The 24,613-nt window shown below is 37.7% G+C and overlaps 1 protein-coding gene across 3 annotated transcripts in view; it reads left to right on the forward strand.

The window, feature by feature from the left end:
- The window catches only part of opn5 (opsin 5), a 72,028-nt gene that overhangs the window by 25,401 nt on the left and 22,014 nt on the right, over positions 1 to 24,613 (forward strand). For all 3 annotated transcript variants that reach the window (XM_085247216.1, XM_085247218.1, XM_085247217.1), the window contains one exon: positions 10,050 to 10,169. In XM_085247216.1, the coding sequence (XP_085103342.1) occupies positions 10,050 to 10,169 (120 nt within the window). The remainder of the gene's footprint in view (positions 1 to 10,049; positions 10,170 to 24,613) is intronic.

Consider the following 24,613-nt stretch of genomic DNA (forward strand, 5'->3'; position numbering starts at 1 on the left):
CACTGGAAAAGTCAAAAAACATGACCCTCACAGTGCTCGCCGGCTGGTCCAGATGGGTGTAGACACGATTGAGCAGGTAGATGATGGCGTCCTCTGTTCCGAGACGAGGCTGATAAGCGAACTGAAGGGGATCCAGATGTGGTCTTACTATGGGTCGCAGCTGGTCCAGGATGAGCCTTTCCAGGGTCTTCATGATGTGGGAGGTCAGTGCCACGGGCCTGTAATCCTGGGGGCCACTGGGACGAGGCGTCTTTGGTACAGGGACGAGGCATGATGTCTTCCACATCACCGGGACCCTCTGCAGACTCAGACTCAGCATAAACAGTTTATGAAAGACTCCACACAGCTGGGGGGCACAGGTCTTGAGGACAAGGGGACTCACTCCAGGGCAGCTGTGGCTACAACTGTAGCTCGCTTCCACCAGTGTGTGAATGTGTGTGTGAATGGGTGGATGACTGGATGTGTAAAGCGCTTTGGGGTCCCTAGGGAGGACTTTTTCAAATCTCTGCTATAATTTTTGCTGCAGTATTCCCTAAATAAGAATTGGTATGTTTCAATTAGTTTTCTAGAAACTACAATACATAACATAAGTCAGACGTTCCCAGTTACAAGGATAGTGTAAGGTAGGAAGACTTTAGGACTAACGTGTGGCCCTGATGCTTAGTACTTTGCATTTGTTAAATGACCCATGTGTAGCTATTATGTTATTACCTTTTTACTGCTTTTTAAAAAAAACAAACTTGCTCAGCTTCTATTAGAGGCCTGAGAGTTTGAGAGTTCTGTGCAGTATCCTAGCTGTTTGAAGCACTGTTTTGGAGAACTTTGCGTTGCAGGGGGGCTTGCTGGTCACACAAAATGAGTTTAGTTGAAAATAACAAGAACACTACAACACTATTGTTTGTAGTGAAAACCATTTCACTAAAATTCACATTTTGAGTGAAATGAATGTTGTTGTAATGTCAAATTTTGCAATGGGAGTAAATTGGATATGATCTAATTAACAGGCCACCAAATTAAAATGTCAGCAGAAGACTAGTTTAGTTGCTGATACACATTTTACACAATCTTACATATCACACACACTGACTCATTTAATGACATGTCATTAAGTCACATGTCTGACAAAAAAAAAATGTAGTCAGCTTATTAGTGTGTGTTAAAATGGGTTGTCTGTAAACCTGAATATCACTGACAGACAGGGTCTGCTCTCTGTGAAAAATGTATACGGCAGGCATCCATGAAAGGGTCTCCTGCATGAAGGATTGGGCAGCACCAGGCCCCGACACGGCTACTGGTTGAAGACGCTCACTGCATCCCATGAGCGTCTGGCAGCACAAACGAACCTACCAGCCAATAACCTGGCTCAGTACCGCATGGAAGCTTAGAGCAGCTAAGATGAACAGGCACATGGCTCAATACATGAGTGGGGCACAGAAAGAAATAGCCCATAGCACAAGTCACCATCAAGTGTGGGATCTACCAAGGAGATGCGCGGTCCCCACTGATGTTTTGCATAATTATTGACAAGACTTACTACAGATACCGACTACAGAATGGAGCAGTTGTCAGCCACCTCCAATACATAGATAACATTAAGCTGTATGTCAAGAGTGAATGACACATCGATTCACTGATCCACAGCACCACTCTATATACACTACACTTGGAATGTCATTTGGATGTTTGGATTGGAGAAGTGTAGTGGGTTGGTAACAGAGAGGGAAGTTAGTCACAACTGAGGGGATCGAAGGGCGGCTACAAGTACCTGGGGATCCTGCAGGCAAATGGGAACAACGAAGAGGCTGCTAGAAAAGCTGCAACCACTAAGTACACCGAAATTTCTCATCCGTGGGATAATGAGGGTTTATTCTATTCAGTCCCGAGGAGTCCAGCTTGAACGGTAAGAACCAGATCCAGGCTATCAAACCTATGCCCTGCCCTGATCAGTTACGCTGCTGGGATAATAAGCTGGCCAAAGGAGGTGAAAGAAGCCACTGACATCAAGACCGGGAAGCTCCTGATACCACATGGAGGGTTTCACCCCAAGTCAAGCACCCAGATGCTGTATGCTAAGCGGAAGGAAGGGGGCATGGACTAGTGAGTGTCAGAACCATGGTCCAGGATGAGACACAGGATGAGAAACGAACATTGATGAGTACATCAGGAAAATAGCTCCATCATACGTCGTGCTCAGTGAATACCTCAGGCAGCAGAAACCCAAGAAAGAAGAGCAAGAGGAGGAACTATCATGGAAGGATAGGCCCCTGCACGGTATGTACCACTGGGAGATAGAGGAAGTGGCTGACATCCAGAAATCCTGCCAGTGGCTGGACAGAATACTAACAAACTTCTATCGATGCACCATTGAGAGTATTCTTACTGGCTGCATCACCACCTGGTATGGCAGCTGTAATGCTCTGGACCGCAAAGCTCTAGAGAGGGTGGTGAGATCTGCCAGCCATGCAGGATCTCTATAGACGGTGCTGCATGAGGAAGACGCAGTGGATCCTCTCTGATTCCAGCCACAGACTTTTCACACTCCTACTGTTCGGCAGGCGGTTCAGGAGTATTCAGACCCGCACTAGCAGACACAGAGACATTTTTTACCCACAAGCCGTCAGGCTTTTGAACTGCTGACATTCTATACACACGATTACACACTCACTACAATTACAGGACTACACACTATCACTTAAACAAATGCCAATTAAATGCTCATTGCACAAGTTATGCACAACCTGTAAATACTCTTGCACAAACTGTAAATACCAACTTGTCTTAAATTCTCTAAATATTTAATTTTTCTTCTCTCTGTTTCTCTTTTATCATTGTTATTATTATTACTGCTATTTTCTGTTATTTTCTTCTTAATATAACTGCACACTTTCTATATGCTTATGTAAAGCTGAGGAGCACGAGCCAAAGAATTTCATTATGGGTAAATGTGGCTACACTGTTTATCTGTACATGACAATGAAACTTGAAACTTGAAACAATGATGCAACATGTGAAATAACACAAGAAAGTGTTTTCTGTGGCACCCTGTCGATGAAGCAAGCAGCTGTTATATGTGATATTGTGATCTGGTACCTGGAAGTTTTGAAACAGTCTTTCTTTGCATTATTATTTTTATTTTCTTGCTACATATTCCAAATATTAGTAATAACAACTCATATTTTATTTTTGCTTTGAGATTGACTCATCTCACTTCAACATGTAACATGTGGTAGGTTTTGTGAAAGGGATTATTTGTACATTAGAAAAGTCCTTTTCTTAATCTGTCATGTACTACTCATTAGTGTAGTGAATATAAAAAGTACTGCAGACTTGTTCTTGTTTCTACTTTTTCTTGTTGTACTGTACCATACATTTTTGTTCAGTGTCTAGTGGGATGGGCAGGCACTTTATATTAGACATATTAGAAGTACATGTTTGGGGGATGTTTTTGAACCATATTATGGGCGGTATGATTACACTTCAAGTGTTTGTTTGTTTGTTTGTTTTTCTTATCAGATTTCACTGGCAATTCTACATTGCACTGATCATTAGATTTGAATTTGTAGCTCTCTCCTGATTGATGTAGATTGGGGGGATTCAAAGTAACCACCCAGATTTGTTATGAGGTCACGAGGCTTGCTTCTAGAAGTCTTTGCCTAAATCTAGCCAAACAGCAAGGGAAATTCGTAAGTGAAACTCGGCCTGACAACTACAGAACAAACCACAGTCTCCTCAGTAAAATTCCTGTCATCGTCTACATGCTGTGAGTGCATATTGTCACCCGGGGGAAAGTGTCAAAAAAATGTTAAAGAAATAGAATATTGGCAACTGTTGTTGCTCTTTTAGCTTAATCCCTACTTTGGAAAATGCAGACATTAGAGACATTTGAGCCGCATAATATTTGAGCCGCATAATGAAGATGCACAGTCTATTAAGTATTAATGGGCATATCAAAAGCACTAATAGCTGTAATTAAATTCTTGTACTACACATAATTACTTCTTTCTTTAACGTTACATTTTTATTATATGAAAAAAAGTTTTAATTGCAGGTATTAAATGAAAGAACTGGAATAAAATGGAACAAATAGCAAGTGAAGAACAAAAGTATGCCCTAGACGTTTTTGCCTAAACAGTCTAGCCAAGCAGCAAGTGAGAGTAACAGTAAGGTTGTAATTAGTCCCCAGAGGGTTACACACAAAATTGTCAGACTAAAGTGTATGAGACTTAATTAGAAATTTAACATCTTCTAGTTTTGATGGAAAAATGCCTATTTAGCATGTGCCTTTAAGTCCAGCTCTAACTTGAGATGTTAAAGAGAAAACATGGGACTACAGAATATAAGTGAAATAAACTTCTCACTGTCTGTTTTCTTTCTCATCCCCCACTGTGTATTTAGAGATGCACAATTAGTCCATCTGTGGTTTCCTATTAGCAATGTAATTACTTGAGTGTGAATTTAAATCTTTCAGCCACCCACATCTTCCCTGTCCTGTTCTAAGCTACAAGGGTTAATGAGGAAGAAACCTTGTGTTTGTCATTAACAGAGACAAATCTCATAATTCGGATAACATGTTTCAATGCTTCAAAGACCCACTTATAGTCAAAGAAGTTTTAATACACAGAAAAGAGTTGTCCTTGCTTTGCAGCAGTGACAGCAGCTCAAACTGATGATTTCTTCAAACAATGACAGACTTACACACATGCTGCCCTATAACAAGGATGGGAAACTAATTTTCCAAAGAGGCCATATTAGAAACTAGGACTGGGGATGTTGTGGAGGGCTGCACGAGGAAGCTCGCAATTCACTTCATCTTATGCCGTGGCCCTCCACAACAGTCCCAGTTTCTCATGTGGCCCCTTGGGAAAATTAACTGCTTACTCTTGTTCTTGTGAGATTTTCATTGTTTACAAGCTGAAAATAGCAAAAGGGTAATGTGCACAGAAGCAGTTTGCACAGCCAGTGCCTGGAACTCCCCACAAAAGCAAAATGTGTTCTGATAACATCAGCTGGAAGTCACATGAGACCTTCAGGCTCACATATTTTCAATCACACCAGTGTCTGTAGATTTCACTGTACTCTTAATCTGCAAAACACATGCACATGATAAAAACATCTTCACCAAATTTACAACACACGTGTAGGATTTTAAAGGACATGGAAAGATGGAAAACAACCAAGCACAGAATGCCCTAATACATAGTGGAAACAAATAATGACATCAGTGCCAGCACAGAACACAGTTGCTAACACAAACCACAACCCAAATCTAAAACGCATGGCAAATATAGCCTGTTATCGGACAAAGTGAAGATAAAAACAGAGTGTAATAAGTTAATGTCTGTTTGCTCTCCCTTTGGCTCATTTCCATGAAGTAGGAGATTTGATTTCCCCAAACCATTTACTAGAGGTAAATCTGTCTGCCTGAATCCAACAGTAAATTCAGAACTGTAAGACCAAAATATATGTGTGAAACCTTAACTGAAAAGTAACCACTTGTAGTTTCTAAAAATGTTCCTGTTGAGCCTGTGGCTGAAACACAGCCAGACTCTGATGTTTCTGTAATTAATTTCAGGTTGCTGTGCTCTTTGATTTCAGGAATGTGCAGTTTTTTTCTGTATTTTGTTGTTTTTACACTTTTCAGCTTATGTGTTGCCAGCTTGATGGTTTTCCCCCATCTTTATCTATTTAGAGGTATTTTCTTAAGTTGGACTCTGTTGAACTGTCAGGGTTCAGGTACTGCTGTCAGCTTGTCATGATATGATTTCATTAAGGAAAAAGTAAAAAAAAAAAAAAAAAAAAAAAAAAAAAAACAGCTGCAAAGTGAAACCAAATGAGTAACGCATGTTTAGATACATTTTTGGAAATGTAAACATTTCTTGTTCTTTATATGTCAGGCCCATGCTGATAGTGTTCACTTTGAGTTCTGCAGTGTTTGTAATTATACGTTAATGACATTAACATACATTACCCGAGTTTGTGGCTGTCTGTGGCTGTTAATTTTTTTTAATTGCTAGCTAATTTCTCTTGACAGCCTCTGTCATTAAATGATAACAACTCACACAAACATAACTCCTCGTGAATAGAAGGAGCATTAAGCACAAGGATGGCAACTAATAACAGAATTAAAGTTTATGTTGGCATTTATGTACTCCAAGTGACTTGAGGACCAAAGAGGTCTGGAGACTCTCTGACAGATTCTTCCAGGTATGTAACTTCAGCACCTTTAAAGGCTTTCTCGAACTGCATGTGCATGTGCACTGCCATTGCCAGTAGAAATACAATTAGCAAACTGGCTGCAACAAGAAGGAGGAAATTGTTATTGGAGCTGTGTGATTGTTGTGTGTTACTGTTTTTTATAATGACAGAGTAGCAAGAAATGTTGTTTACCCTCTGAGGTCTAAGTCATCATCAGTGATGACCCCAACCCTTAGCTCTGAACCCTAACTTCTTGTTAAGTAGATTTCTTTTTAATGTAAATAGGTTTTTCACATTACTGTGAAGGCCCTGGAGAATAATGTAAAAACGGTAATCAGAATGGGAGGAGGAAGATCGGGTTGCGTGTAGAACACTTGATGGACACTGGAGCAGCTCTTTGCACTCACAGTCAGAGTGAACTTGTACTTTCTTGCAACCCTATTTCTGTTTATTCTTTTTCTATTAATTCTTTGCTCTGTGTCAATGCCTCAATAGCAGTTTGAAATAGCGCAGTGAAAATGTTGCTGTATTTCTTCAATAACATAATCAAGTCTGAATGTCACTGTTGCTCCATTAACTTGCTTAGACACCAACATCCACACTGATCTAGATCAGTCACTGTACAATTAAGTCACTCAGAGGTTCCTCTTACAGTGGAGGTAGTACTACAGCAGTACTACAAATTACCCAAAAACTGGTTTTAAAACCGCCCTGCGACAGACTGGCGACCTGTCCAGGGTGTACCCTGCCTCTCGCCCTATGACAGCTGGGATAGGCTCCAGCGCCCCCTCGACCCTGAAAAGGAGAAGCAGAAGCGAATGGATGGATGGTTTTAAAACCTTTGATATTTCATAGTTCAGTGCTAAAACACAAAATAAGGAGAAAATCCCTCCTTACAGGAATTTATAGGGTTATAGAAGCTGTGAGTTTGATATGTCGTCCATGTACCATATTCAGGAAATATAATTTTCCATTGGTTTTAAATTTGCCTTTAATGTGGGATGTCAAGTGTTGGCTGTGTGACAGGCAGGTCGTGGACCCAAATGCACCACTTGGGAAACCGGTATGACTCAAAATATCAGTTTAAGTGCCATCATTCACAATAATACAGGAAAACCAGATTATACACAGGGCAGGGACTCAGAATATCAGTAGATTGTGGGAACAGTGAACAAGGAAACACAACCACGAGGGATGACATGACAAAAGACAATAGTATACTATCAATAGTAATTATGAATGGAAGAAAGGAGGAAGTGAGAACTAGAAAGATAATCTGGAGTCAACAAAATATTTGACTTAACAAGTAGGGTCCCCGTTTAACCAATGATAATTAGATAACCTTAACCACATGATTATTATTGCAACTTTGAATACGAAGGTCCTCTTTTCATACACATATTTCTTCTCACAGATGCTGTCTGCCTTGTCTTTGTATTCTGCAGCTTATAATAGTAGATACTCATTTGTTTTTGTAGACTTTAATCTAGTTTGTGTAACAGACACGGCCACTACTTCATCTTGGAGATAAATTTTTTAAACACGAGAAGTAGATAATCTTTTTTACCTGGCACTGATGAGTTACTGTATATGCTTGTAAATTCAGTAAGACAGGTGGCCTAATTTGATTTTCATCTATCTTACAATGTGACTGAGATACCGGAGAATAGAGCGGCTTAATGTATGATGACAGAAACAGATGTACAGAGCAAAAGGCAGCGTGGGGGATTCATGTTCTGTTTGTTGTGGTTTTCCATTGTTCCTTTTATTCTTGTGGGAATCCTCTTACAGCCCCTTCTTGGCACTGTGTCTTTGCTATTATATTTTTTCCTGGTGCTGTGCATCAAATGAGTACATGGAAATGTGGACTCATTGTGCTATTAGTTAAATTATTTTTCCTTCAAGTGCCCTTATAAATAAACCCTCATAAATGAATCTGGTTTATTCAGCAGTGAACAGAATGTGTGTGCAAAACAAACATGCTGAATAGGAAGCAGCTGACGGGGTGGCCGCTTTATCCCACACAATCTCTGCCATTTCAGTGGTTCAGTGGGGAGATGGAGTGTTACTAAACTGTGGTTTCTGCATGTCTTTGACACTTCTTCTGATTCACTATTTTCATTAATTATAAAATTAATGAAAATAGTGAGTTAATGTCTGTTTGTGAATCTTTTTCATTTGATTAAAATGGTGGAGCTTTTAAGTGGAGGAGTAGATTTGCATTATCACATTGTATTCAGGCCTGGTTAATATTAAGAAAATGACAGTTTTCTTCGTCTTTTTTTTGTTTTACTTTTTTTTTTTTTTAATTAGATTTTCATAAACAAAACACACACACACACACACACACACACACACACACACACACACACACACACACACACACACACACACACACACACACACACACACACACACACTTTCACACAAACAAACCCATAAATCTTCTTGCTATCAGATTCTATGTAACATACTGAACTGCATTCCCTCTCAGGAGAGATCTCGCTATGTCTCCATCAATACATAGGCATTCCAGAGAGTGAATAAAGCTGCATTTGGCTTATCTTATTTAACCTTATCTACATGTTCCTGTTTCATCTTGTGATATCATCCATATCATTGGGAAAATGTTGTACAAGACATGGATAGGGAAGAAAGTACCGAGTGTCTCTGTCAAAGACAGAGAGTGTGAGAGAGTAATGTGTTCTGAATTCCCAACTCATTTCCTGTAGCTGTATCATGCACTGGTCAATTTGACACACAGCAGATTAAAATGACCCTCAGACCACTGGGAAATACCCCAATGCCTTTGAGACGCTGTTTTATTTTGAAATAAACCTGCATGCAAATAACCTATGCATGCAAACAGCTTCTACAAACATTTGAGAAAGAATCGGTGGCTCTCAGGAGCTCAGTGAATTCCAGCGCAGTACCGTAATAGGATGGCGCCTAAAAATTTCTTTGCTGCTAAAAATTGAAAATTCAGCTGTTAGTTCTATAACTCTAAGCTTCATGTGGCCTTCAGATTAACTCAAGGACAGTGTGCTTATGGCTGAGTTTACTGCTGTAGTATTTCACCATCGTCTGAGATCAGTTGTAATGCTGTTATTTCAGGGGGAATTGAATGTTACATTGTGACATAGTTTGTGAGGAATAAAAAATGGGTTATTATGCCTTCTATTAATAGACAAACATATGTCTTTACGCTTGGCATCCAAACCCACGAATAAAATGGAACTGAAATTATGTAACATTATATAAAATATTTGATATTAACCATAAAGAGTGCTGGTGGTGCCGGATCCAATTTTAAAGCACATGTCAATGTAGATATGTTTAGTAGATGCATTTAAGTCTAAATGAGTCCATAATTCTTCAATATTTAAATCCAAACAGTGAGCCACCTCTTTGGACTTTTTCAGTTTCATATTAAAGAAAATCCAAAATTTAAGCAAGAGGGAATAACATTTCTCAGGAGAGAACTTAGCCTGTCCTGCTGCTCTGAACATGTTGAAATAATGAACATCAACACTCTGTTTTAGGTCTAATTTTGGGCTCTAAAACTAGGAACAACAAACTCATTGTTTGAGTCTCAGTGTTCCTGTTGAAAATCATACTCACAAACTAACTTGTGGGGTAACTAACAAGCTAGATTAGTTAGCCGTTTGTGAAACACAGAGGCTCTGTCAAGATTTGGGCCTGCAGTTTAAATAGTGGTATTGAGCATCTGGTCAAAACTGATGGAAAGTACTAAAAAATACTCTCTTGATTTTGATCTACCATGAAGAATGATGGGAAAGAATCTGAACTAATGGATAATTGGTATGATCGCAGTCTTTCTTTCTCTTTTTCAGGAATCATGTCTGCAACAGGGAATGGATATGTCATTTATATGACCATGAAACGGAAGACCAAGTTAAAGCCTCCTGAGCTCATGACTGTTAACCTAGCCATCTTTGATTTTGGCATATCAGGTACTACATCTCTCAACGCAGCTATATTTGTCTACAGGAGATATAGACTGTGTGGTAGCTATTAGTATCACATATTATTTTTCAACTAGGAGAACTACTGTTCATTACTTGATTATAAACTGTTTGCATCAAGTCAACTCATGTGTCTTTACTCCTTAATTTGTACTTATTGTCATTATACAATGCATGTAATTTCATTGAGTAATAAATACAATTATTATATTGCTTTCAAGTAACAGTACTACAAAAACTGTGATTGTGCTTGACACTATTTAGGAATTTAAAATCTTCAGTATTAATTATGCAATATCATTTGCTACTTATAATTTGAGTCCAAAGCAAAAAGGTAACTTGTATTTAATACAAGCGTTAAAAGCAGCATCTAAACTTGGTGAAGCATATAAGTCACTGCTCTCTCATCTACACAGATCGTACAGTGGTTGATTGATTAGGAGCTGCTGTGTTCCTGTGTCTTTAAGGTGGCAGATATTTTACACTTTAAATTGCAATTGCTCTAGAAAGTTGCTTTAACCTGTGTTAACTAGAAAACTATATTTTTTAACAATATGCAGTATTCCAGTTAAGTTTTGTCCTACATGTTTTTAGTGTCTACTGTAAGTTATATTGTAGTTACACTGAGTGAGCCAGATCAGTCTGGAGATAAGCAGTAGTGTGTCATGTGACTTATTACATTTTGACATGTGTTTCCAAACAGACATGTTTCGTACTTAAAGAGTTTTGATAGCTTTGAAACGTGTCCTATCATTTCAGGCTTTCCATATGGAAAAGAAATAGTAAAAACTTATATGTGATTACTCATGAAAATGGCCACTTTCTCATTACTTTCATACATTGCTTTAGTAAGTATCCAAAACATACAAGTTTCATTACATAATTTTTCAAGGGATCTTATATCTGTTTTCACTCTTATATGCTTTTCATACAAGTTTCACACAAGACAGATACAGACTTTATAAAATTTATATATATCTTTTCCATATGGGTTACCTCGTGCCTAACTAAGTTGACTGTCAGGTCTGTGTTGCACTGCAGTTCATTCATGGCTACCATCATCAGGCGAAAGGCTCTGCAAGAGACCTGAAGGCAGAAATGAGATTCAAGTCCTACTCCCCACTTGTTACATGCTGTAATTCTATTTGTTAAAAAAAGACTAAAAGAGAAGAGCTGAATAAATCAAAGCATAAACATGATAGAATAAGAATCTTATATCTAAAATGATTACAGACACCACATTCAGCTGCCAAAAGAGTAAGGAAAGACACCAATAGATATGATAAAATACAACATTTAGTATTTTTTCATATACAGATTAGTCCAGTAGAGTCTAACATGACTTTTTCAATGTCCATTTCACACATAATGAGACTGTAGTCAAAAGTGCTCCGCTGTTAACCCTTTTAAATGTGATGAAGAGGGTGATGGATGTACTGAATGCAGTTCCTTGTTTTGCAGGAACCTTGTATGCTGAGGCTTTTCGTAGTGAGCAGCATTGTTCCTAATCTCAGTTTTATGATGAACGCTTTTACACTCTTAAATGCCACATTGACTTGTTTGTTTGAACCCCGCATGTTCTAAATGAACATGTCACACCTCTGTATAGTGTCAACTAAAAAAAGATTTTGACCCACTTTGATTCAGTGAGTTGTGAAACATGTGTCCTCCTACATGAAAGCTTTGATTTCCTCTCTCAAGCGCTGCCCCTGCTCAGCCAGCTCAGTGAAGAACAGGACATCCCTTTATGCTGCTTCAATTTCCTGACAAGAGGGCAGGAAAAAAACAACACTTCATGACTCCTGACCTGATGTCGCACATCCATTTCACTGTCTGCTAGGGCTATAGTTGGTGTATTCTGGTCCGAATCAGTGGATGAGTTTGTAAACATATAGCTTTTCCCTGTGGTTGAGTTTGTTTTCATGCTGCCAAATTATATTTGTGGTGTTAATTTCTTTATTAGAGTTATTTTTACCCTACAGTTAAAGGTTTAATTAATTAAAAAGAGAAGATATAAAAACCCCATCTCCCTGATGAAGTCAATGGAACCACATCATCTGCAAAAAGCAGAGATGAGATCCTGAGACCACTTAAGCCTTCAGCCACTTGCCACCAAAATATCCTGTCCATAAACATTATGAAATTTTTTGTCTGCAGTGCGATTTCCCCCCCCCCCCCCCCCCACTTCTTTAAGTTGGCAAAATACATAATACTAAATACAAATAGACTGGTTGGGCAAAGTCCCACACATACTCAGATATCCTGGAGAGAAAAAGGAGGCGGACCAACGAGTGGAATGAAAACCACATTATTCCTCCTAAATCTGACATTTGACTAGCAGACTCTGTTCTGGAATTTCTTCTCGAGTACTGTGATGAAGAACTTTCCAGTCACTGGGATTGAAATGCTTGATCCTTCCTTCCACAACCTGACTATATCCTCAGTTGAAGCCAGCAGCACCACAAAACCACTATAAAGTGTGAGCAGGACAGTGTTTACACCCCTGAGTTGCCAGATAAAAGGGTGATGGAAAGTCTTGTTCCATGGTTAAAAAAATATAAAGCAATATTGAAGTATCAGATACGCACAATAGATTTCAGCCTTAACTATTCGAGGGAAAAAATGACAGCATATTACTGTGAAAATGTTAGGAAATGTTGAGAACTGGTATAACTAACTGATGAGAACTAACAAACAACAAGCAACCTTGAAAACCATTAGAAAGTCAATCAGCTATCTTCAGTGGAAAGGAAGGTGATCCTAGTGTGTTACAAAATGTAACTGGTCCTTAATGTCAATGTATTTCTCATGCTCCTCCTCTCTACAACATTCCTTGTAATTTGGGCTGGCCAGAGTAATGATATTAAATATTAGGTGTGGACGTGTATCTAATGTCCAACAACCCCTTAAGCAAGAAGTAAGGTGGAATTTTTATCGTGTTTCTTACTGCTTCCCTAACCCGATCTGAATATAAATTGCCCAGCATCAGTCAGCTCCTTTCCCCACCTCACTCAGGCCACCTTCACTAAAGCTGTATTAGCTCACCCTTAGCATTTTCATTGATTCATTTATTCACAGACACAGGATAAATTAAATAATTTCCATCCCAATAGCTCTTTCCTCTCCTGGTGAGATTGGGCTGTCTGTCTGTTTCCTGGCTTTACATTTCATTTTAAGATTTTAGGCCTTTTTGTTGCACTGCATCCCATATGTTGTTGTCCAGACTGAAATAGTTTCAGATCAGGTTTAGTTTAAATCCCTTCAGAACACAGAAGACAGAGAATAACTTCTACTTTCAAAAACAATTTATTCTATATTCATTCTTTCATTTCTTTTCTTTCTTTTGAATCATTTTCATTTTTAATGAAAAAAAGATTTTGGACCAAAACGTAATTAATTTGAATATAAAACTAAAATTAAAACATATTTACATGTTTGTTTGTTTGTTTTGTCTAGTGTCCATAGAGTAATTTCAGTCGTCTAGCAAACAACCCTAAACAAATAATAATAATAATAATAATAATAATAATAATAATAATAATAATAATAATAATAATAATACTAGCAATACAGGGTGCGCCATTTATATGGATACACCGTAATAACATGGGAATGGTTGGTGATATTAAAGTCCTGTTTGTGGCACATTAGTATATGTGAGGGGGCAAACTCCTCAAGATGGGTGGTGACCATGGTGGCCATTTAGAAGTCGGCCATCTTGGATACAACTTTTTTTTTCCAATAGGAAGAGTGCCATGTGACACATCAAACTTATTGGTAATGTCACAAGAAAAACAATGGTGCGCTTGCTTTCAATGTAACTTTATTCTTTCATGAGTTATTTACAAGTTTCTCTTTGTTCACAGCCATTGACATGTCGAAGAGTTTAACATGTGAGGAGCAGATCGAAATTGTGTTGATATCTGGTGAACGCAGTAACGGGGTCATTGCAGCAGATTTCAATGCAAGACACCCTGCGAGACCACCCATCTCCCATGCTACAGTTCAGTGTTGAATTTGCCAAAATGTGGACGCAAGAAAACTGTCACTAATGAAGAAACATCAGTGGCTGTCCTAGCTTCATTCAGCAAAAGCCCACAGCGTAGCACTCGGCACATGTCACTGGAGAGTGGCATTAGCCGAACATCCCTTCGGCGGATATTAGCTACTCACAAATGGCACCCTTACAAACTCCAGCTACTGCAGCATCTCAACGAGAATGACCCAGATCGGTGCACAGAATTTGCAGAATAAGCAAAACAAAAATTGGAACAGGGCTGTCAGTTCACGAAGGTTTCAAATAATTGCTCTGTCTGAAACATGGTTAGATGAGAATAGGGGTTGTAATTTCTGTATTGAAGGGTACGATTTATACTTTGTAAATAGAACTAAGAAGAAGGCAGGAGGGGTGGCACTTTTTGTTAATTGCGATTTGAAATGTAAAAAAGTTGAATGTGTGTCTGTGGCTATAGACGATTTAATGGAGTCTGTGACAGTGGAATTGGATATAGAAAGAAGAAGTAATATAATTGTAACGTGCATATATAGGAAACCGGGGTCACAGATTGAGTTATTTACAGAAGCAGTAGAAGACTTATTGAGTAAGGCTAAGGGAAATAAGACTGTATGTTTATGTGGTGATTACAACATTGATCTTTGTAAAGAGGCAAATGATAAGGCTTCGTCAGATTTTTTTGAATTATTATTTGGTAAAGGATTTTATCCTTTAATCATAAAGCCGAGTAGAATAACGGATAAATCAGAAACACTAATTGATCATATTTTAATTAATAGTTTGGAGAGTAATATTATGAGTGGCCTCATCATGAATGATATAAGCGATCATCTACCAGTCTTTTTTACTTTTGATTTAAATATGAAAAGAAAGGAAGAAGTTGGTTTCATGAGTCATAGAAGGGTAAGAAATAACGAGGCAATTAACAAGTTTAGACAAGACCTCATGGAAGTGGACTGGAAGGAGGTTTATGTTAATGAGGTCGACGTTGCATACGGAGCATTTTTAAATACATATTTGGCCTTGTATGATAAACATTGTCCATTGGGATCATTTAAGTATAAGAAAAAGAATAAGAATATGAACCCTTGGATAACTAAGGGTCTTGCAAATGCGTGTAAAAAGAAAAATAATTTATATAGGGATTATATAACAGAGAACTAAGAATGCGGAAATGAAATACAAAGTTTATAAAAATAAGTTGGTATTAATATTGAGGAAAGCCAAGAAAGACTACTATAATAAACTTTTTCAGGAAAACAAGAATATAATTAAGGGCATTTGGAATATTTTTAGGGAGGTATTGGGTAACAAGAACACACCCTTAGATCGGCCTAATTATTTTATTAAGAATAATCAAGTTGTCGAAGACAAGACTGAAGTAGTAAACGAATTCAATTCCTTTTTTGTAAATGTTGGACCTACTTTAGCAAATTTAATTAGGAAAAATGACGATCCAGAATATGAGGAAGCCTGGAAAGGAGATAATAGAATGGTTAATTCCACATTCTTGGCCGATATTACCATAAAAGAAATAGTAGCAATTGTAGAAAATTTTAAAAATAAAAAATCTACTGACTGTGATGGTATAGACATGGTTATAATTAAAAAGACTTTAGATTGTATAAGTATTCCTCTTTGCTATATTTTTAATCTTTCGCTACAATCAGGAGTATTTCCTGATCGAATGAAAGTGGCAAAAGTGATACCCTTATATAAATCAGGAGATAAGCATAGTTTTAACAATTATAGGCCAGTGTCTCTTTTGTCACAGTTTTCAAAAGTGCTTGAAAAACTCTTTGCGCAAAGACTTGATAGTTTTATTGAAAAATATCAACTAATAAATGAAAATCAATTTGGATTTCGTAAAAATAGATCAATGGCATTAGCATTGTTGACTTTCATTGACGATATTTCATCTGCAACCCATAATAATAAATATACAGTGGGGGTATTTGTTGATTTAAAAAAAGCTTTTGATACGTTACAACATTCTACTTTGATTTCTAAATTGTATAACTATGGTGTGAGAGGAGTGGCATTGAATTGGTTAAGGAGTTATTTAGAAAATAGGTTGCAATATGTACATTATCTCGGCAATACTTCTGAAAGATTGAAGATTGTATGTGGCGTTCCTCAAGGTTCTATTTTGGGACCTAAACTTTTTAATTTATATATTAATGATATCTGTGATATATCAAAAAGTTTAAATTATATTTTATTTGCAGATGACACAAATTTTTATTGCTCTGGAGAGAATTTGGAAGATTTGGTTGAAATTATGACTTCTGAGATGTTAAGATTAAAAAAATGGTTAGATGTAAATAAATTATCTTTGAAACTGACAAAAACTAAATTCATGATATTTGGCAATCGTGTAAAGGAGGATGAAGTCATTATGTCCATTGATGGAGAAGTGATTGAAAGAGTTACTGAATTTCGTTTTTTGGGTGTAATAGTAGATGAAAATTTGACGTGGAAATCTCATATTGAGTATATTAGAAAGAAGATGGTTAAAAGCATTTATATTTTGGGAAATGTAAGAGATTTATTAGATTATAAAACAATGCGCATTTTATATTTTTCATTGTTTTTCTCATACTTTAGTTACTGTGTTGAAGTTTGGGGGAATACATATGAGAATACTATAAAACCTCTAAACTTATTACAGAAGAAAGTGATACGAATGATTCATAACGTTACATATAGAGAACATACAAATAAATTATTTATAAAATCAAAATTATTAAAATTAGGAGATTTAGTGAAATTACGGACACTATTAATTATGTTTAAGGCTAAAAATAATATTTTGCCCTTTAAGTTACAAAGAGTATTTTTAATGTGTTCAGGGGGAGAAGATAGTAGAAGGAAATTTTATTTTAAGCATCAGTTAGCTAGGACAACACAAAGATTAATGAGTACAACGGTTAGGGGTATACGACTGTGGAACTCTCTTCATTATAATTTAAAGAATTGTATAAGTTTACATTGTTTTAAAAAGTGTTACATGCTTAAAACGATAACTCAATATGAAGAATGCGAATGAAATTGGAGTTCATTGAAAAAGGATCCTTTATAATTTTTTGTTTTATTTATTTTAATTTTATTTTTCTCCTTGTTACTATGTGGAGTGGTATATTCTGATTGTAAATTTGTTGTTTGGTTTGGGTTAGGACCGGAGAGAAATGTTAATATTAGTTTGTTCCCTGATTTTTGGTGCCCACTTGTAATATAAGTTGGATTGTAGATAGGGGGCAGGGTTTAATAAGAATATTTTCTTCTTCCTGCTCCTTTTCACACATGGTTGTAGTGCTTTATTGATAGAAAGTGTGGTTGATTTGTTTGATCTGTTGTACCAAGTGTGAAATAAATAAATAAATGAAAATGAAATGAAAGAAGATCTTGTTCAGCGATGAGGCAAACTTTTATGTGAATGGTGAAGTTAAACAAACAAAACCGCCGCTATTGGTCTGACACTAACCCACATTGGATGGATCCCTCCAAGACTGTTGGAACAACAAAAGTGATGGTTTGGTGTGGTATATGGGGTACAACGATAGTGGGTCCATTCTTCATCAATGGAAACCTCAAGGCCACTGGATATTTGAAATTGCTACATGATGATGCGTTTCCCTCTTTATGCACTGAAGCTGGCACGTTCCCTGAGTTTCTCCAGCAAGATGGTGCACCACCACATTATGGGTGCCAGGTCCGAGCATTCCTAGATGAACAGTTTCCTGGAAAGTGAATTGGTCGTCGTGGGCCAGTTGAATGGCCCCCAAGGTCTCCCGATCTGACCCCCTTAGACTTTTATCTTTGGGGTCATCTGAAGGCATGGTGTGAAGATACGAGATGTGCAGCACCTGAAACTACGGATACTGGATGCCTGTGCTGGCATTTCTCCTGCGATGTTGCTATCAGTGTGTGAAGAGTGGGAGAAGAGGGTTGCATTGACAATCCAACACAATGGGCAGCACATTGAACACATTTTATAAGTGGTCAGAAACTTGTAAATAACTCATGAAAGAATAAAGTTACGTTGAAACCAAACACATCATTGTTTTTCTTGTGTCATTACCAATAAGTTTGATGTGTCACATTGTATCCAAGATGGCCGACTTCTAAATGGCCACCATGGTCACCACCCATCTTGAGGAGTTTGCCCCCTCACATATACTAATGTGCCACAAATAGGTCTTTAATATCACCAACCATTCCCATGTTATTACGGTGTATCCATATAAATGGCCCACCCTGTAGTTTTGTACAGTAAAAATGTAAAATGTTATGGGAAACCCCAGCCTTTAGAACACTAAAACAATTGCCTTCTTGCAAACTTTACTTATAGCTGTATGTTTATATATTGTTTTGCTTGTTTGGAGTTAGAGGGATCCATACATTGAGATTTCAAGCTATTCTCTTTAATTCAAACACTTAAAAATTTGTCATTTTGAATGAAAACTTGAGATAAGTGCATGTTTGATTTTTATCTTCACACATGATTTCTTCAACAACTAGACGTAGACTGTATAAACTGCAACGAATAAATAAAAGAACAAAACAAAAAAGTTATATCTTTGAGTGGTGCATTGGGTAGCATTCCCCAAAATGCAAGGGGACACTAGATGCTTTACAGTAGTAAGATGTTTCTTTCTATACCCTCTTTCTAGCACAAACCATCCATCTGCAGCTTGGGTCTTGCTTTTTGGGTGTTAGCAGGATTGGCGTAAGTGCTACAAAATTTGCATCGAGGTTGGTAGACTGATTCGCCCAGCTACTCCAGCTTGCATGCCAAATTATCCTTGGACAATATACTGAACCCTGACATGCTCCGCGCGCGCGTGTTTGTGTGTGTGTGAATATTGCACAAGTGCATCAAAGGTGCTTAGAAAGAAGCTCTTGTATGAATGTGCATGAAACTGGATGAATGATTCTTGTAGTCAAAAGCTTATTGAGTGCTTATTTAGAGTAGAAGAGCACTATATAAGTACCAGCCCATTACCATCCAGTTGTGATTGTAGAATGCCTGTAAAGTACTGACATTGATGAAATGGCATACACCTTCAGTGTGCTTTTTATATGATGAATTTTGATCATCATCTGCCTGCTGTGCATGGATTCTGTTTGCACATATTAGCGTGGGATGCTGACCTGTGTGCCCCACGCTGTGCAGACAGTCTGTAGTTAAACCAAAAAAGACCATGTGCACACCGAAAGTGAACAGAGCCAGCTTATCAACCCATGTGTTTCCCCTCTAGCTACTTGTGCAGTTGTCCTGCCTCACAGTAAGTGTTTTTCAAACCATCCTGCTGTCCTCTGCTGCCTTGTGATATGAATGATGACATCGCTCTATTGAGAAAAACTTAAGACTTTTATTCAAAATTGGGTCAGTTGAGTACTCGCTTAAAGGTCAGAATGTCTTGCTACACTTATGAACCATATCAGCCAAGAATTCTGAATCATGCTGCAGTGATTAGCAGTGTTTTGGAAGACTTAATATTACATCTTTATTAGGTGTACATTTAATTAAATTTGATTATTCCTGAAAGTGTGTTTGCCAAAAGCCACAACACTGGGGACTAAAAGAATGAAGTCAAATTCACCTGTTATTTTACTGACTGGTTGAGGCTAGCTTCTCTTTGACTAAGAGGGCAATATGAAGCTTTATTCCATTATAGAAATGTAATTGATAGCTGTCTGCAAGGCCTCAACTCCACTAACTGGACCTCTCAACTGTGTTTGTGCTGTTGTTGCCTTTAGAAGATTTCAGTGGAGATACCTGACAAATAAGCTGCTTTGTAAATGGTAAATGGAGTAGTTCTTATATAGCGCTTCCCTACTTTATCTGAGCACTCAAGGCGCTTTACACATCTTGCCACATTCGCCAAAGCACTCTGTTCTAACATTCACACGCCAATGGATGCATCGCTAGTATCTTGGATATTTGGCATGCAGACTATAGTAGACAGGGATCAAATAAAAACCACCGGCCTTCTAGTTGGTAGGTGACATCCTCTATCACCCAACTTAGCCCCAGTGAGGACTGATCTCACAACCCCTGGTTTAGAAAACCAGTGTTCTAACCACTGAGCTATGGAGGTTTTTCAGTTCAGTCTATAAGTTTAGTACTTAGAAGTGTGTCTATGTACTGCAGCTTTTATGAAGTAAGCTAGCTGGCATTAGCCAATAGCATCACAGTCTAGTTCAAATACCTATATCCAAAAAGCTAACACAGTTTTCAAAGTACTAACTCTGAAAAGTTCAGAAATCAATGGCTGATGCCACGGTGGTTAAAACATCAATTTAAAAATATGTATATTTTTTGTAGGTATTAATTTTTGAAAGGAATATCATACACTACATTAAACTATGGTCAATTTAAAGGCCACTATTTTTACTGCTGCAACTACTACAAGGATAATTTACAGTATGTGCTTTGCAGATCAGGGTTGTGTCCCTCACCTCAGGCATCGATTATTATGATATCTTGCTAATTGAGATAATATTATGCATATATTTTATAGTATATAGTTTCACTGCATCTTTGTAGATAGCTAAGATGTAAGTGTGTGTTTATGGTGATCAGTTTTTTTCTTTTTGCAGCGACTGAAGTTAATCTCAAGTTGTTGTTTAATCGTGTGTGTGTGTGTGAAAGTGTGTATAGTGGAGGGCATGCTCAAGAGTGGAGAAGAGACTTATGAAAACAGCCTTAACTAGCTTATTAGTTGAACTATAGGTCCACAAAAAAGAACCAGGCAGATTTTATGACATTATAAAGTTTAGCTGTTAAGACCTGTCACCGTATGGTCACTACTTAAATTTGTTCATTGCTGTAGGTGCACGCTAACCCTACTTTCGAACATACTTAATTGCAGCTATATTGGCTAATCTAACAATCTAACAGCGAGTTGATAGGTGGTGTCCAAAACAGTACAGGTGGATGTTCAGTTCAATTCATTTTTATTTCAAACATATACATTCACCAACATTCCATAATATCATTCCATTCAGTTGTTTGAAAAGGAGTAGGCAGAAGTATCTACTTTTGTTAGGATGCCTGGGTCGTTGACCCAGGGTTTTGAGTTTATATATTATTTATCATTTCTATGCTTTGGTTTCTTTGTTAGAGTTATGTCTTATGGTTTGTCTCTGTGTAATCCTTAGTTGCTGTCTCCCCTGTCCGCTATATCCCCGTGTCCAGTCAGTGTCTGTGTCTGCCCTGGTCCCACGTCTCTGTTCCCTCTGTTGTAGTGCCTGCATGTGAGTCTGTGTCTTTGGTTCAGTCTGTGTTATGTGTTTCCTGTTTTACTTTGAAAGTCCATGTCTGATGTTAATGTATCTGGTTTCGCTTCCCCTTGTCTCGTTAGGCCTGATTTGCCCCAGCTGTGTTTCCCTCCTGTTACCCATTCCCTGATTGCTCCCTCTGTGTATTTAAGCCCTGTGTTTCTCTGTGTCTGTGTCGTGATCTACCGTTTATTTAGCTGTGTGTTCTGTCAGTCCTCTGGTTTAAGTTTAGTTTGATTTTTCCCCCCCAGTTATGTTATATTTTGAGTTTTATATTAAAGCTGTTTTGAGTTCACGACTGTCTCCGGAGTCTGCACCTTGGGTCCTATTCCTGTCTGCACACAGCCACATGTAACAACTTTATTTACCCCCTTATTTCTTTTTTTGAGTTTTATTTTAAACTGGTTTAAACTGTTTATGCTTCTGCCGTTAAGAATATCCATTAAAAAGTCAATCTATAATATGAAGTCTTATTTTTGCCACTGTCAATTGAGCTTTTTTTAAAATTTCAGTCACAGTGGTTGATAACCAATAAGTACCTAAACCGTTACACATGAATGGGAACAAAATGGGGGTCTTTGGGAACTTCTCAACTGATTTTGATTCTAATTCCAATATGTATATTCAAAACCATCTATTCATTGATGCAGTAAATAGAAAGGGGCTTCGGTTTGCTTTGAGAGTCTCTTGCACCAGTGAAATGCTAAATGAAGCATTATTTATAGATTTAATTTTGAGGGTGACTTCAGATTGATTCCAGAAAGACCTGAAAATAAGCAATCTTTTAGATGCAAGGGAAGTGTTAGGGCAGTATGACAAGACAAAATATGTGTAACTGAGTTTGGACATTAATTCAACTTAGTTAACCCTAACTGAACAATGGTTTTACAGTTTAGAAAAGACAGGCATCCTTGACGTGACCCAAACAGTGAAGGTTGCCTCATACGACACGAGTGCATACGCCCTGAGCGGCTCTTCCACGGTGTGACTCCTGGACCTTTTGCTTCATGTCAGTCCTCTTTTTCTGTGCTTCTCGTGATTCTTTCAATTTTGAGTCAGATGTCAAGATTCAAGATCCTTTTATTTGTCACGTACATGTCAATATTTTAAATTATGATTTTAGTCTCAAGCCACATTCTTAAGTATTTTTGTAACAAAGAAATATGGCAAAATGGAAACTTTAATAGCAGGATGGTTGGGTGAGTGAGAATTGCATAGTTTAAAAGTGATTAGAAGGAAACCTGGGGCCAAAAAAATAACTTGTTCAGCGTTATTTCTGCCACCAGCAGCTGTTATCATTGAATCAGCTCTGATAAACTCACTGTAATGTTACTACATATGTATTGGATCTGGGAAAGAATGCTAAATATTGGTACCACGATGCATCAGTGAAAATTAACAACATTTAATATTTAGATGGAACAGTTGAGATCATCGCTAAGATAACATGGATAGATGTGTTAATTGTTGGTTTTTTGGTCTACAACTGCAACTATATCTTTTCTTATTTCAGGAGCTGCTTCAGATGCTTTCACATCTTCACTTTATTTCGTTTTGCATGTGGAATCATTCAGTTGATTGCAGTGAGGTGCCTTTTATAAAAAGCCCCTTTTATTCAGTAGTGAGTTCACGATGTTTGTTGGTCTGAGGGTGTCTTTTTAATGTAATTGATGAAAATTGTCTCAGAAAAGGCACAGAATACATTTTCACTAGACAAGATCTACATTTTTGTTTGTAAAACACTCCCCTATCGAGGCAATTTTACTTGAATCACTGAAAAAATGGTTATTAATATGTGTAAGTGTAGAGATAGAGTTTTAGACTCAAGATCGATAGTGTTAGTTTAGTCAGGCCAGAAAGTCAGGCTTGGATGTAGTCACAGCAGGTCATCATCATCAGCTGATAGCTTAACTAATCGCCTGCTACACATTTTGTTGACTGCTACATATAGTGCATCTTAAATCAGCTACTTTAGCTTGCCTACAATTCCTGCACAGCTGCAAGCCACTTTGCAACCCACCTCTATCTCAGCTGTAAGCTCATGAGACATTATAATGTTTAAATTTACACTGTGCAAATTTCAGTGTTAAGCATAAATTTAATCTAATTTGTTCATCAGTATTTATTTTTTCCTGATAGTTATCAAGTGATTTTTGTACTGTTACCTAAGATAGGGTGACCATATTTTGATTTCCAAAAAAGAGGACACTTGGCCCAGTCATGAAGAACTTTAATAATACTGTTTGCCTAAAGAAAATTTTAACATATTTAAGCTATGCCGTCTCTGTGCAGTTAATGAATGGTGAAATAAAAAAAATGTGATATAGGCTGTTACAAGTCAACAAGGGCAAAAAAAATAACTTAAAAACTTCTGGAATTAAATAATGGTACAGAAATAAGGCCTCATCTCTATAAGAGAAATTACCAGTACCGGGATGGTACAAGGGAAATGTTTTTTGCAGTTCATCTGAAAAGCTGCAGTTGTGCTTTGACATCTTTTAAACATCACTAGGCGCTGCTGCACACTGTCTGTCCCGTCTGTGAGCACAGAACAGCCACTCACAAAGCAGCTGCTCGGAGATGACGTCACACATATGGGTCCTCTGTAGGAAAATCTGGACATTTTCATTAATCTCGAAAATCCCCCCCGGACGCCCCGGACAGAACGTGAAAAGTGGATGGTTGGTCACCCTACCTAAGAATGTAAATAAGAAACTGACAAAGCTTCTGAGTCTGCTAGTGAAAACAATGCTTAAGTGTCTTAAACCTATTCTGTCTAATGGCCATTAGGGGGAGACTCTTCTGGTTGCAAGAACACACACAATTCTATAAAAGTCTATGAAAAATGGCCTTTAAATTCAATATAATATTGATTTTCTAAATTATGGTAAAAAAAAATGATATGAAAGGTGTGCCTTAGGGTGGGCCTACTATTTCATTAACAAATCAGTACTGTAGGGCTGGGCCTATCATACCGTTCACGGTAATACCGGTATAATGTTGGGCAACGATAAGAAAAGGAAATATCGCGATAGAATATGGGTAAAATGCGCATGCGCAGTGCCTTTGTTTTCATACGCACATGGCGGAAAAAGCATGGAACGACGGAGCATGAGAAGGGCGAAAGCGG

Source organism: Mchenga conophoros, linkage group LG15 (genome assembly GCF_057382185.1).
Source record: "Mchenga conophoros isolate Kocher_MC1m ecotype Shallow Benthic linkage group LG15, M_conophoros_male_GT1.1, whole genome shotgun sequence".
Taxonomy (NCBI): domain Eukaryota; kingdom Metazoa; phylum Chordata; class Actinopteri; order Cichliformes; family Cichlidae; genus Mchenga; species Mchenga conophoros.